Here is a 14,813-nt window from a genome sequence, read left to right as displayed (position 1 = left end):
AAGAAAAGGCTTTAGGGATACAGTTGGAATATCTGGGGTGATTTAATTAAAAAATGAATATATACACACACACACACATACAGCATAACAAAACAGAAGAGATGGTTTCTACATTACGAATGTGTTCCAGCCTCCCCCCCAACTGTCAGAAAAACAGCACATGAGCAACAAAGCCTCTCGGATAAGAAAGCAAACTGCATGCAGCGTTTTATCCAAAACAAATAATCAAGTCAGGAGCAAGCGAGCCCCCAAACAGGAACTCGTGTATTTGGAATTGTACGTGTAAAAGTGAGGCAGAACGTGGAAAAGTGATGCTGTGTTTCCTATTATTGCAGGATGGGGGTCGACGTCCCTCCGCCGCGCTGCCTGCACACCAGTGGAATCTAGACAGCGGCTGTGCTGATGAGGAGAAATATGAGAGAGGAAGACACAATACGCTGTTGTTCCATGTGGTGTCATCGTGACCCAAGGGCCAGACACACACACACACACACACACACACACACACACAAAGTGTGAACCCTTTGAAGAAGGGTTGTCCCCACTCTAAAAGGTCTGTAGCTTGTCTCCACAAATATAGATGGACAGATAAGAACGCACACACACACACACACACACACACACACACACACACACACACACAGAGGCTATTGTCAGTGTTCATCTCACATGGAAATATTTGTAGTTGTGTTGCCAAAAGTGGAAGTGGATGCGAGTGGGCCGTTTGAAAAGCCGCAGCGCACTCGTAAAGTTCCGCACGTAATCCGGCGCAGGTGACGGCGCCTCGGGGTCAAAGGTCGTGCTGAGGCTTTGAGGTCGAGTGAGTCAGACCAGTCGTCCCAGTGAGAGCTACTGGACGCACTCTTGACAGCGTCGTCATCTCCCGTGTTCCCCCACATGGAATGTGTCTCTCGTCCGTTTACAGTTGTGACCGTGCTGATTACTACTGAACATCTCTGGGTCCATCGCAGGCCTTCTCCCAAACTTATGAATGTGTGTCTATGCAAACTATCACTGTTTTGCTTTTTTTTTAAGCCTCATGACTCACGGGTCCTCATGCGTAAAAGGGGCAAATAGTTAACTCACTATCTTTAGTATATCCTGAATATTTTCTCTACTGTCCCTATCCAGAGTTTTAAATGTGTCTTTTGGTAAACACAGCGACGTGCTGTTTACACGGCAGAAGAGCGGTGCAATCAAACATCGCCACAGGATTTCTAGGTCTTACATTCAGTACCGCATGCTGTGTTCAACTGTTGACGTTGAACGTACAGTGTGTGTGCAATCAAGGAAACTATTGATAAAAGCCATTAGGCTGTGATTAGCACACAGCTGTCTCCCTCCCAGCTGAGTGAGTCTATTCTGAGACAAAGAAGGAGCACTTTCTCCTCCTTCTTTCTGTCTCACCCACCTTCCTCTCTTTTTCCTCTCGTCCTTTCATATTCCTCATCTTCCTGTTTTTTTTTTCTCACACCCCTCCCTCATCCCACGGCTAACCCCTTCCTTCAAATCAGCCGGGTCTTTGATTTTGTCTTCTCAATGAGGATGAGGAGCAGTGGTACCCTCGCACCTGTGGCTGTGGCAGATACTGTATATCCTGTTTGGAGAAGGCCTTACCCCTTCGACTGTCTCCCCCCCCCCCCCTCCCTTCATCATTCTGCTCTGCCAAACCAGGAAGTGTGCACAGGAAACAGCTGCCCCTCACGTCCGGCCGATCAACCTAGTCCAGGTGCATCCTGGGAACGGAGCAATGTGTGGCCGTCATAGTACGAGGTGTCGTTGCAGAAGTCAGGATTACCGTGAACTTTTTAAAGCGACAAGATCAAATCTCCTCGCTGTCTACTTGAAAACCCTGAAATGTTTGGGCATCGGTGCTACGGATCAACGAGGTGGGATCTTTTGATCTGAGATCAAATGATCCGCAGCGATGCTCGCGCAGTAAACATTTCGTAGCATGTCACTAGACTCGGGTTGGACGCCGGCTCTCGTCTCTTATATGTACGTTTCGTGTGGTCAGGTCCTGGGCCGGCTTAGCGGACACGTCCTCACGCCTTGTCCCCGGTCCCCCACTTGTCATTTTGTGTAGCAAAAAAAAAAAAATTGGAAAAATAATAAGAGTCGACATCTGCCGCAGCCGAGGAGGAGAGAGCGTCCGTCCCGGCCGGCGCTCACAGCATTGTTTGTCACTTTCTCCATAAAGTGCGTTGCGTATATTGCCTCAAACAATTAGGTCCCAGCGATCCTATCGCCGGGCACACAATGGTGTTTACACGACGTGGAGGAAATGTGGCCATGGAGCCCACTTCAGGGAGTGTGTGTGTTTTTTGTGGGCATGTGTGTGTTCACAAGTCATAAGTCTTTCCTGATGTTCACACTGTCTTTTGTGAGCGTGAGAAATATTGGTGTCATCATTTTCCCATTTTCTTAATTTTGTATTACTATTGAATTAATTATGTTGAATACAATGATGCTTCTGAAATTGAAAAGTTCAGAAATAATACGAGCAGTGGCTAAAGGAGGCATATTGTTGTGTAACGGGAATATCTTTGTCAGTCTCCTGTCTTCATGTCTCTCATAAAGAAACAAAAGGGGTTGAACGGACATTGAATCCATTCTTGTGCTCATTTTTACAAGTACAAAAGAAAATGATGGGGATGATTAGCAGTTGTCATGGTGACAGGACTGTCACCATGACAACTGCTAATCATCCCCATCACGTAAAATATTGCTAGCTAGTTAACTAGTATACAGATGGTGAAACTGTCACGGTTTGGGTCCTCTTCCTGTCTTATTTTGTAGTTTTCTTGTGTCTCGTGTCTCTGGGTTAGCTTCACTTCCTGTCCTGTCATGTGATTGCCTGATTGCTTCCACCTGTGTCCAATCACCTGCACCTCCCTTGTGTATTTAAGCCCCTTGTGCCTGTGTGTCCCTCGTCGCGTCATTGTCTACGTCAGTCATCGTCGGTGCACGTTCTTCGGTTTCGTTGGTAAATAAAGAGCACCTTCTGGAAATCCTGCTTTTTGAGTCATGCCTTCCGCCTGCACCAGCACCCAGCCCGACAGAAACAAAATGAACCGGACACTAAAAAAAGCACCCTGACCCTCCTCCGTTTGACTGCTGTGGCCTGAAATGAATGACACAAGGTGACGTGCAGAGGCACATGCGTGAGTGAAAAGGGAGAAGTGCAACCTTTTCACTCTGTCCAGCTTGGTTAAATATAGTCCATAAGCCTTCTCATGCATTTGTGGACATATCAATAATAAGTCCAAGTGCTTTTTAACATGTACCACTTTGCTTTGTTCAATAGAGGCTTATCGTAGAGATAACTGTCAATTGGCATGTCAGTCACTAACAGTATTACACTATTTAAAAAGTGTATCTGCGTCTACCTCTTCTCTCTGCATATCATGGCTTTTTTGTGCAATTTATTAAAAAAAGAGGAAGGAAAGATTTAACGTTGGTGGTGCAACACTCAGCTAATGAGCTGTAATAGATTCCTAGAGTCGTTTTGCACACTGAATCGTCTTTGCAGAAGGTACACACGCTTCAGTTAGTGCTGTTTTTTGGTTATTTAACACCTGGTTCTTCGTTTAGTCTTGAATAGGCCACAAGTTTTTAATTTTCCACTCCTCACCCACACATGCTTACTGGCCCAGCAAGAAGATCAGTGGTGTTTCTGCAAGTGTACACACACACACACACACACACACACGCACAGAGAGAGAACTTTACATTTATTTATTTTTACTGAAGTCTCCTGGGTATTCTAACAAATAGCCTGACCCTGATTTTCAAGCACACACACACACACACACACACACACACACACACACACACACACACACACACACACACACACACACACACGTCACTCTACCCAACGGCTCCCCCACCGATGCTCCTTTTATCGAGCTGGGTATTTTGAGGCAGCCATGAGGCTCTGAGATTAAAACAATCCTCTCTTGATTCCTTCCTCACTAAAGGGAGAAGCGGAAGCTGTCTGTTATCGTTTGTTTCTATTATTATTCCCTGTTTACAGTCTGGGTGTTCACACTGAGCCGTAAATGAGAGGGTCAAAGATTTGTCATTTCTCTTCTCAGGGAGCGGCCCTTTCTAGCTAAAGACAGGGGAAAAGGGCGTGATATGGAAGTACAATCAATTTTCCTATATACTGTACATGATTTGTCAATTTTTCTTTATATAGAAGTTTATCTAAGTAAAATATTTGGACGTCTAGACCTTGAGAATGTGTTAATATTATTCATTAGATCTCATAGACATATCATTGCAAATAGAATGCATTTTCTATTAAAGTTATATTAAGGCAACAGGCTCAAAGCACCTGACACGTGACGACACTGAATTCCACTGCTTGTGAGAGGCCTAGTTAATCCCAGATGATTTCTCTCTGTCCCCTGTGTGGCTTTTTTTTTATGTCGCAGGCAAATTCCCGCAGCATCTGCAGGCGCAGCGGTGCCACTGCAACGTTATTCTGGCTCACAGCGAGCGATCGGCTGGAACCACAGCTGCCAGACGCAGGAGGGTGTGACGGGCCGACAGACAGAGCGGGCCGCTGTTATTTCAGCGTGCGCGGGCCCCCAGTGCAGTTATTGTTCATGATGATGATGATGATGATGATGATGACAAACAGTGGTGACGCGAAAGGTGATGGCAGATTTGTCGAGCGGTTGCTCGGCGGTGCTTTCTCTCTTTCCCAGGACCTGGAAGGTCACGTAACTGTAAAGCCTTTACAACGTTTGTGCTTCAGTCTGTCTAAGAAGGAAATGAGGGAATGTCAGGAAGAAAAAGAAAAAAAAAAGGGTTGACCCCGAGGTTGAGGGCGATGGACGGGGAGAGAGAGAGAGAGAGAGAGAGGCTTTGGGAAAAGCATCAGTGGGTGAGCACAGAGGAGAGAGGGGGGAGAGGTAGATTTAGGAAGTCAAGTTTGGAAACGTTGGGAGAGGAAAGTTACCAGGAAGACGACTTGCACATCAGTGACACAGGTGGGCTCTGAAAACCTCAAACGCTCCGACCCAAAATCGGACTGAGGTCCTTCGTGTTGGCACAATGCTAAATATAAAAAGAAATCGCTGAAAGTGATTATATCGTTTTTATATCCCCTTAATATCAACTAATTGATTAATAGACCTGCTGAGATAACCACCAAAGTAAGACAATGCCCTTTAAAGAAAAGCTCTATTCAGGAGCAGTTTGTGTTTGATCTAAAGAAGAAGTAGGGCGCCAATCATTTTGACTGAAATCCACAATAGAAGCCTTAAATGACACATTATAAAATGGATTAAATAGCTGATGATCCAGATGTGAATATTTGTATTAGTAGCAGACATAGATATTTGGTCATGCACGGCCTTCTGTGGTCGTTGTGTGTGCATCAACATCCACTGTATGTGCACGTGAATGCGCACGTGTGCACATGGGTCCATTTTATTACATTCTAGCTTACATGCAAAGGGGGATCTTTTCTCGGAACCAATCCAGATGCCTTCACCGTCTGAGACTGACCAGTCTAGTGTCACGTGTGAGCGTACATGCACGTGTGTGTGCGCGTGTTGGTGGAGGGGGGAGGGGGGGGAGAGCGTTGGGGGAGGAGGGGGGTGGAGGTTCCTTATCTGCAGGCCACAGGCAGCATTTGAGGCTCTTATCAGCAGCCACCATATTCTACTCGCACATCCTCTTGTCCAGCAGGGAGCGGAAAACTCTCCTTGCAACATGGCTGCCCCCCCCCACCCCCCACCCCCACCCTCCCTCTCTCTCTCTCTCTCTCTCCCACCTCGCACTCTCCAGTTCCCGACCAGCGAAAGCATTGTGTCTCCTCGGCGAGGGGGGGGGGGGGGGTGGGGGGGAGAGAAGGGAGAGATAGGTCGAACAGGAGAGAGAGAGCGAGAGGTGGGGGGGGGGGGGGGGGGTGGAGAATGACATATGGACAGAAGGGGAGGCAGAGAACATCACCACTCTTTGAGTGCATGTTCGTTTTAAGGAGCAAAAGCTAAGTGCGTTTGCACAATCTAGTCAAACTTAATACCTTTGTGAATATTTAGTTTTTATCTTTTTATTGAGCAGAGTTTTAAGTGGTGTCAGACAGTTGTGACTTCTGGCACTGACAGGCTGCAGTGGAGTGTGAGTGACCTGAAGAAGAAGAAGAAGAAGAAGAAAGAGGAGGACGAGGAGGAGGGCCTTAAGCACTGAGGAGATACAGCATGTGCGTCCTCGCCTCTGGTGGATTTGGGTTGACAGGCAGAAGAGTCACGCTGGACGTCACAATGTGTCTGTGAGTATCCGTGTTCTTGGACTATTGTTTTATATGTTGACTTGTGTGACTATATGTATTTGTATTTTTTTTAAATTATTGTCTATTATTTATAGTATATAATATAAAATAAATGTATATAGCGTATAATTACATTTTCTTTGACACAAGCCAATTAAGGTTTGCACTTACTTAATATTAAAAATGTTAAAAACTGGTCATTCAAATGTTGTATTTTGTGGTAATAAGATGAAGACGGTAATGTGATATAAAAGGTTGCGTCAGATTATATCGGCACGTTTGTCCGTTGAAAGCAGAAAATACTTTTTCTAACCAGTGAGGGGATGGTAAAGACACATTGTACAAATATACTCTAGTCTAATAGAGGAAAATGATTAAATTGCACAAAGCTTTATCAAAATCTATCAAAGATAAGATATTTAAGAATTTGATCAAAAACAAATCGACAGCTCGATGTGCTTAAACAAACACACACATTATTAATTAAAAATGCTACAAACAAACTCTGCTTTTGTTTATTGCCTATCAAAGCAAAAGTAATATTCTTACTTAAGTGTGCTGCTAATTAAGGTTTCACTTATGGCCTTTTACAGTGAAACTGTAAATATGAATGAAGTTTCTGTGTAGAAAGGTTGCTTTCCATCAACACATTTAATTAACAGCAAAAATAACACTGCTGCAAAATGAAACGATAAAAAACTAACTTTTGGACAATCATTGTGAAAAAGGGAACTGTCCAAATAAAGTCATGACCACTAGAAAAAGACAAAACAGGAACACTTGCGATTGCAAAACCCGAGATCATAAGAGTGTTAGGCCTGTCGGCAACAAACGTCTTCCTCTGTAACATTGAATTCACTCGGTAACCAGCATGAACGCTTTCAACTGAGGAAACAAACAACTACTCCAGACATTTTAACACTAGTTGTAGCGGCACTTATCTGCAAATAATGACCTTTTAGCACATTTCCATATACATACACACATATATATATATATATATCCTGAGTGTGCTTTTCTTTTGTTCAACAGGCTCTTTGATATCAGTCCAATCTCCGGGGGTCAGGGACGTTTTAAATGCTGAAAAGGATTTGGACTCACATCCTCTGAGTGCACACGGACGGACGGACTCATTGAGCGCACTGGAGGCTTTCCCTTTCGCGAACCCAGGATCCGCTGCTCAGGATGCTCTGTGAGAGAAATCCACTTCAAATCCGACCGCAACAACCAGCCGGACTCCACGCTGCGCCCACAGGCGACGACGCGGCAGAAAGCCTCCATTAAAAGCTGCACCGCTCGCTCGGGACAAAAGGTGCAGCGAGTTCTGCAGGACGAGCTGCAGGCGGCGCACATGAGCAGCTCACTTGCCCTCGCTCAGGCACAAGAGCCTCGCTCGCTGGGCTGCTGGCACCAGCAACAGAGATTCCCCAACATGATGGAGAAACTGAACCCCTCCGGCCCACCTGTCTCCCCCTCCGAGCTGCCCCGCCCGTCCTCCCCGTCCTGTGGCTCCGGAGAGCAGCACAGTCCCCCCCGCAGCAAGACGTCATTTGAGGACGCCATCGGCTGCCCACGGCCCGCTCTCAAAAAGGGGCAAAAGGGACCCAAGGACGTCTCCTCTTCAGGCTCGCTTAAGCCCATCGTCATGGAGACAAGGGAGGAGAAGGAGGAGGAGGCGGAGGAGGGCGAGAAGCGAGCAGGAGCAAAGAGCACCACAGCCCCGGACGCCGCTGCCAACGGGTCCCCAACTCTTTCCTCTCCGCCTCCGCTGCTCCCAGCACCAGCCAAGGCCTCCGCCGCATCCTTCCCTCCGTGCTCCTTTTCGTCTCCTCTTCCTCCGCACATTCCCGTCATCAGCCTCGGTCACAGCAAACCCCCTCTCCCCCTCCCCAACACCCCCTTGACGGCCCTCCACCCGATACCCAACCTGCGGCATGGGCCCCACGGAGACCTTCGCCGCTGTCAGCGGCCTGTGGCCAACCCTTCTGGGGGCTCCTCAGCTCCCTCCCCAGCACACCTTTTGCATCAGCAGTACCTGTCGCCGCACCCCTTCTTCACCAGGTGAGATTCAAGGATTCATCCGTAAGCAAACGTTTCACTTTACAACTTCTTCTTCAGACCCTCAGGAGTGAAAGCTGCCCAGTGTGATTGTATCATTTGAATCATTTTGTCTGCTTAAAGAAGAACATTTTTCTATTCCTCAATTAAAAAAAAAAAAGTCTGGAAAAAAACTACAACAAAAGGCTTTTTTAACGTTATTTAGTTAATGTCATTAGAAATCCTAACTCTGATATTTACATATCATGAGCAGTAAAAAATGATCTTCTGGGGGTTGCATTTGTTTCTGTAAGGACTTCAGCGATAGGGGAAATATTATAGTGTAAATTCCAAAGCATCAAACAGTACACTAAGCACTAGACACACGCATGGCACACGCTCATCCACATCCTTTTACCAGTCAATGCAAACAGGTGTGGAGCTACCGAAATCTGCTTTCCTCAGAAACGAGGGATGATGATACCCGTTACAATTTCCCGTTTCATATGAAACCTCAACTGCTTGGATTTCACGACTTCCCATGGTGATTAATTGTGGCTTCGCAGCGCAGTTATGCAAAAACTGACAGCAGGATGTGTGCCGTTCTGATGGGACCTGACGTTTCTCACAGTAAATTTACTCATCTGGACAATCGGTAGCTGAACGCGAGTTGCATCCCGGAATGTTTTCTGTGTGCATCTAGTAGCAAAAAAGAGACAACAAGAGACATCATTACATTACATTACAAAGCAACTTTACAATAATATCACTTTTGAAACAAAGTATTTACTTGAAATTGCACATAGATTTACAGTAAATACACTTCTATCTAAGTCCTCCTATTGTTCCACTGTTCTATCTACTCCTACTTCCGTAACAAAGAAGTACAGCTATGGAAGATGTGAGCTTTCTATCCCCTACATCTACGGTTCTGTCTGTTCGGTCTGGAAAGTACGATTCCCACCTCACTTCTCTCCGGTCACTTTGCAGCAGGAAGCATTGATCGATTTCATCCCCCTGAAGTAGAATCAGCCAATAAGCAGACTTAATGAGACTAGGTTAAAACGCTGCATGCACACTCTATCAACCCCACCCACCATCTTCTTCTCCATCCACTCCCTAAGATAAGGACAAGATGCTGTAGAAACTAAACATTAGAATCTGTATATATAGATATATATATCTATATTAGGGCCGGGGCTTTAGCGCGTTAATTACGATTAATTAATTACAATGTGAATTAAGATTAATTAATTACACAAAAAATAACACAAACATTTTTTACGCATTTTTACACTTATTTTTTGCACCGCGGAACGTTTCTCACTGGATGAGTTTCGGAGGACCGATTACACTGGAGCACCAACTAGCGTTCATGATTTCAGACAACAACAAACCACAGTGAACATGAACGAAGAAGCTGACGAGACCGTGTCGGGTGGCCCCGTGAATGGGAAATCTTATTATAATAAACACACGGATGGAAGCGTCGATAAGAGCATGGTTGTGTGCAAGCTGTGCAACAAGGAATCCGCATCGAGCCTCAAGTATCACCTCAACACAAAACAATTAGCAGCTAGCGTGGACGTTAGCCCGACCCGAGTACAAGGACCCACACCCAACCCACACTGCACCAGATGACTGGTTTAAGGACCAGGGTAACTAAGTCCACGTCTGAAAAAATAACCAATGTACTTGAAAGTATTGGTCTACTTAAAAAAACATAGTTTACAGAAGGTCTACTTACCTATAGGCTACCTGAATTTCTGAAAGTACTATATTTCTAAATATGCTATTTCTACACTTGTCTGCTGGAATTGGTTGAACAAAAATAAAAATCCATGTGAAATTAATTAGATTAACTTTAAACCTTATCTGGGTTCAACCCTCAAGGGACATGGTGGCTCTTCCTAAATCCTTTTTTAGTTTTGGGTAACTGACATTTATAAAAAATCATAATGGGATATTGCCCCAGAGACGGATTGGTGCATCTTGGAGGATCAACCATGCTATTCATCCTTCCTGCAAAGGCACAAGTGAGTTGAATTTGAATGTAACAGAGAATTGGAGGGTGGATGCACTAAAAAGGGTAAACAAATCTACAACCTGTGCCAGACTGTCAGTTTAAGGTTGTCCACAGGATGCCCTGAAGTAGACAAACATGTGATTGTCTTGAAAAATGCCCTCAGAGGCTGTAATATGTTTCATGTCAGTGTGACCACTGAATGAGACACATCTGCTCATCTTTACTGACTCATCCGGCCTTCTCTCCCGTCAAAAAGGTGGAACCCTATAGGCTACGTAGCATGGCTAATAAGTGCAAAAAGCAAAGCAATTAACATCAAATTTAGTCAATTCATCATCATTCAAAAGATTCTTCATCATTCTTGACAATGCCATCATAACTCAAGTGAACGCGCCTTATGTTTCTGCATAACCCCTAGGGTTCACTTCTCTGAAACAACCAGTGGGGACAATGCCCCCACTACTACCTCCGCGGTAGTGCGCTCAAGACTTGGCAGGTGGGATTTGAACCCACTGGCGGTGCGCACAGAGGCTTTTGGCACCGTGCACTCACCCCTACACTACCAGTCCTGGTCACATTTTGGCAACTTTGATTCTCCTATTTAACCTTGAGCATGTGAGCTAAACCTCAAAACTCTTTTTAAATGATATTTCAACATCTGGGCTTGAACCCACAACCTTCAAGTGCAGTGCAGGGGCTTATGTCAGCAGCTCTTCCACTGTGCTACTTCACCACACACTAACCAACCCTTTGTTTGTTGTATTTAACCTTGAGATTGCTACTCAAACCTGAAGTAAAGCCAAAGGCTCAAACCCAAGACTGGGCTTGAACCCACAACCTACAGGGTAAGGACAGTAGCTCCTCAGCTCTTGTGCTGCACTACCTCACCATGCACCAATTACATTTTTGTTTCTCGTATTTAACCTTGAGACTGCTACTCAAACCTCAAAACTCTTTCAAAGCAGAAGTGATGTCTGCATGAAGGGGTATGAACCCACAACCTCAGACAGCAGGTTGGAGCCTGCAGCCCTTCAGCTGTTCCATTGTGCTATTCAAGCACATGCCTCATTGTGTCCGTTTCTCATATTAGACCTTGGGATTGTTTACTAAACCTCCAAACTGTTTCAAAGTTTACAGTTTGAAGCCCTGATTGCAACCAAACCCTCCTTCTGAGAGAACAGGTTTGAACTGAGGATCCTCCACACTTCAGCCTTCCTGCTATCTCCCTGCACTGTCCCACCACAAACCTGTTGATGCTTTTGAATCCAACCTCAATTCTCATAGATTCTCATAGATTCTACCTACCTGAATTTCTGAAAGTACTATATTTCTAAATATGCTATTTCTACACTTGTCTGCTGGAATTGGTTGAACAAAAATAAAAATCCATGTGAAAAAAATTACTTCTCACTGTTCTCAGGTCAAATATTCATGCAATTAAAATGGGATTAATTTCCATTAATTAATTACAAAGCCTCTAATTAATTAGATTGATATTTTTAATCCAGTCCTGGCCCTAATCTATATATATATATATATATTTATATTTATATACAGTATATATCAAGCTGTGCTAGATAACAAATTAAGTTACAAAATGCCACATTTTGCCTTGTTTTTCTCTCTAGTTCTTACCTGAGTCCCTCAGGAGGAAACTATGGCCTCATCAGCAGCAGCCGCATCAAGAGAAGACCCTCGTCCCACTTTGAGGTGGAGATCACTGATTGTGAGTCTTCGTGTAAAAAATACAAAATAAGGCATAAATATCAATTTGTGAACGTTTGAAATGATGTTGATTGAATGCTGCTCACGTGGTGGAGATTGTTCATATCTAAGGAATTTAAAACATAAGGCTGCAGATGTTGTGTATTTGCCTTATTGTCACGAAGTCCTAACATGAAAAAAACTGACAGCAACGATGTGTCAGTACTTTCCTACTTCCTTAACCGGCATTGCAGGCCGAAGTGAATGTTTGCACCGAAGACTGGTCGTTACACAGTTACCTCAAACAGCAGGGCACTGCTTTTTTAGAAAATGTAAATATAAAGGGTAAAAAGTGCATTGGTTTGGTGAAAACTGTGGATTAATACTCAAGTGACTACTCGAGTCCTAGTGAGTACTAGACTACTGGAGCTCTAGTGAGTACCACATACTGAATTGAATGAAAAGATGTCGTTGATGTGTTCTGAGTATAAGTTTAACCATGCTTTGGTCACACAAGACATTAATAACGTTTATATTAACTCAGGCAGTGATCACGTGTGTCTCACAGGCCCTCCCCAGAAAATCGCTCGCCGCGTCTTCACCAACAGCCGCGAGCGCTGGCGGCAGCAAAACGTCAACGGGGCTTTCTCCGAGCTGAGGAAGCTCATCCCCACGCACCCCCCCGAGAAGAAGCTCAGCAAGAACGAGATCCTCCGTCTGGCCGTCAAGTACATCAACTTCCTGGTGACGCTGCTCAGCGACCAGGCACAGGACCGGGGCAGGGACTCCGAGGAGGACGGGGTCACCGCGGCTGGGTCGGACGGCAGCAGACAGGACCGCGTGTTTCAGTGCAGCCCCCCTCCTCCGGCCCGCGCCGCCCCCCCACCCTCGGCCCGGCCCGCCGCAGTGCGCAGAGAGAGGGACTCCACCGACTCGGTCGTTGCTCTGTCCAACTCCCCGGAAACGTCCAGTTGCTACGGCGATACGGACAGTGAGGAGAGCTTCGTGGCTAAGACCTCTTTGGTGACACGCGGCATTCTGGGAAAGGTCAAGGGGCAGATAAGGACGGTGGCAGCCACGAGCGACGAGCGGTGACACCATGTCGATGTCTCTTTGAAATGTATCTGTGCCGTGCGGCAAGCTGAGAGGCACAAAGCATCGCCGAATATTTGAACACATTTTATGTCCAAATAAGGTCACAATATTTGTTTGTCGAACTTTACAATGGGGATGAGAAGTGATGAATTATGTAAAACAGGACAGAACAGAACAGAACAAACTGAATTTTTCTCTGTAGACCAAAGGAAAATATTTAAACACAAGATTGTTCAAACCAAAGTTTTTTTTATGGTCCAAATGCAGCCTCGTACCTGTAAATAATCGGCATTGCTCCCGCACGATTACGGGGACGACCAAGAAATACCAAGTGTCCAGCTTTTAACGCCGTTGTCGGAGAGGCGAGGCTCACGGTACCACCCTCACATTGTGACACATTGTACCAGACAGAAATAAAGTGCCCTTTTAGTTTGCGGTTCCTTATTTGACATCCTCTTATTGCGCTCCAAAGACTTGTCGTTGTCAGCAGAATTTCTCAACATGTTTAAATGTTTAGGGGACGTACGTTCATCCTTTTAAGTGTTCAGTGTCAAAATCCCCTGTGTGAGATGAACTCCATAACCATGAGGTGTTAGATGTGTAAGTACAGTGTTTATCTTAACTAACTTAAGTCACGGGTCTACATTTCAATAAATTGCAATAACAACTTGTCTACATGTTGCACGCTGAACATTCAAAGACAACGGAGTTCAATTCCATGTTGAAAAAACTATTGAGTGAAGTCTTTTCCTTCAGGTGAATGGGGGCGGTTTGTTGACACTAATGTGACGTGGCAGTTCTGAAAAGAAATATTATTTAACTGTTTTGGATCCTTGCAGAGCAGCTGGTTTGGGTGCTGGGTACATGTTGTAAACGGTGGAAAAAGCAGTATTATTAATACATTTTAATAACAGTACCAATATCACATTGTTAAGTCCTGCATTCAAAACATTAGTGAAGTAAAGGGGTCACTGTGTTTTGATGCTTGTACAGACGGGTACCAAATGTGCTCATTGTGCAAAAACCTCAATTTCACAAAATGTTATTTTATTATGGGAGGAGGAAAGAGTATTGTAGAATATTGCAAAATTACAAAATGGATTGCATCTGATGATGTGATGTTGATAAGATGATCGGATTATCAGTTATATAATTACAGTCTGGAAAATAAGTATTTGAACCCCTGCCGATTTCTCAAGTTTGGCCACTTGCAAAGAAATGTGTGATCTAGAATTATGGTAGGTGTATTTTAACAGTGAGAAACAGAACATCAACCAAAAAATCCCCAAAACTGCCTTTTATAACTTGCGATGAGATATTTGCTACTGTAATCATAACGGGATGGTTGTCGAAGCGGGGAGTCCAGTCGGTGTGTTGACTCCTCACCTGCATGAAGTCGTCCACAAGTCGACTCCTGGAAAAGCCTCTGTGCTCGTTCATTCTCAAAGCACAACGTGACCAGTCCTCAGGCACACACGAGCTCTGCCCCAGCGTGACGAGTCCATTCGGCTCTTTTCCTCCCCCCCCAGGAACCCTGGAGACAGCATGTTGTTAGGGTCGTTGGTGAAAATTGACCACACAAATACAAACTTTGACTTTAACAATGAAATATTCTAGTTTAGGCTGTGCACTGGAGTCGCCTAGGCCTGACAACAAATGACA

At 44.9% G+C, this 14,813-nt stretch overlaps 1 protein-coding gene and 1 long non-coding RNA gene across 2 annotated transcripts; both read left to right on the top strand.

Annotated features, from left to right (window-relative positions):
• The first annotated feature begins 2,972 nt into the window (after positions 1-2,972).
• LOC119218549 (uncharacterized) lies at positions 2,973-4,633 on the top strand. The gene is made up of 3 exons (XR_005120398.2): positions 2,973-3,143; positions 4,101-4,149; positions 4,443-4,633. It is a non-coding gene; the product is annotated as an uncharacterized LOC119218549 (long non-coding RNA).
• A 1,302-nt stretch (positions 4,634-5,935) lies between these two features.
• On the top strand, positions 5,936-13,818 carry lyl1 (LYL1 basic helix-loop-helix family member). The gene is made up of 5 exons (XM_037472853.2): positions 5,936-6,011; positions 6,126-6,289; positions 7,322-8,350; positions 11,981-12,078; positions 12,625-13,818. Exons 3-5 carry the CDS (start codon positions 7,641-7,643, stop codon positions 13,149-13,151), a joined length of 1,335 nt encoding a protein of 444 aa, XP_037328750.2. The 5' UTR covers positions 5,936-6,011; positions 6,126-6,289; positions 7,322-7,640; the 3' UTR covers positions 13,152-13,818.
• The last annotated feature ends 995 nt before the right edge of the window (positions 13,819-14,813 follow it).

The sequence above is a fragment of the Pungitius pungitius genome, chromosome 9, assembly GCF_949316345.1.
Source record: "Pungitius pungitius chromosome 9, fPunPun2.1, whole genome shotgun sequence".
Classification (NCBI taxonomy): domain Eukaryota; kingdom Metazoa; phylum Chordata; class Actinopteri; order Perciformes; family Gasterosteidae; genus Pungitius; species Pungitius pungitius.
The sequence above is the reverse complement of the archived record's forward strand: the minus strand, read 5'-3'. Positions and strand labels throughout refer to the sequence as shown.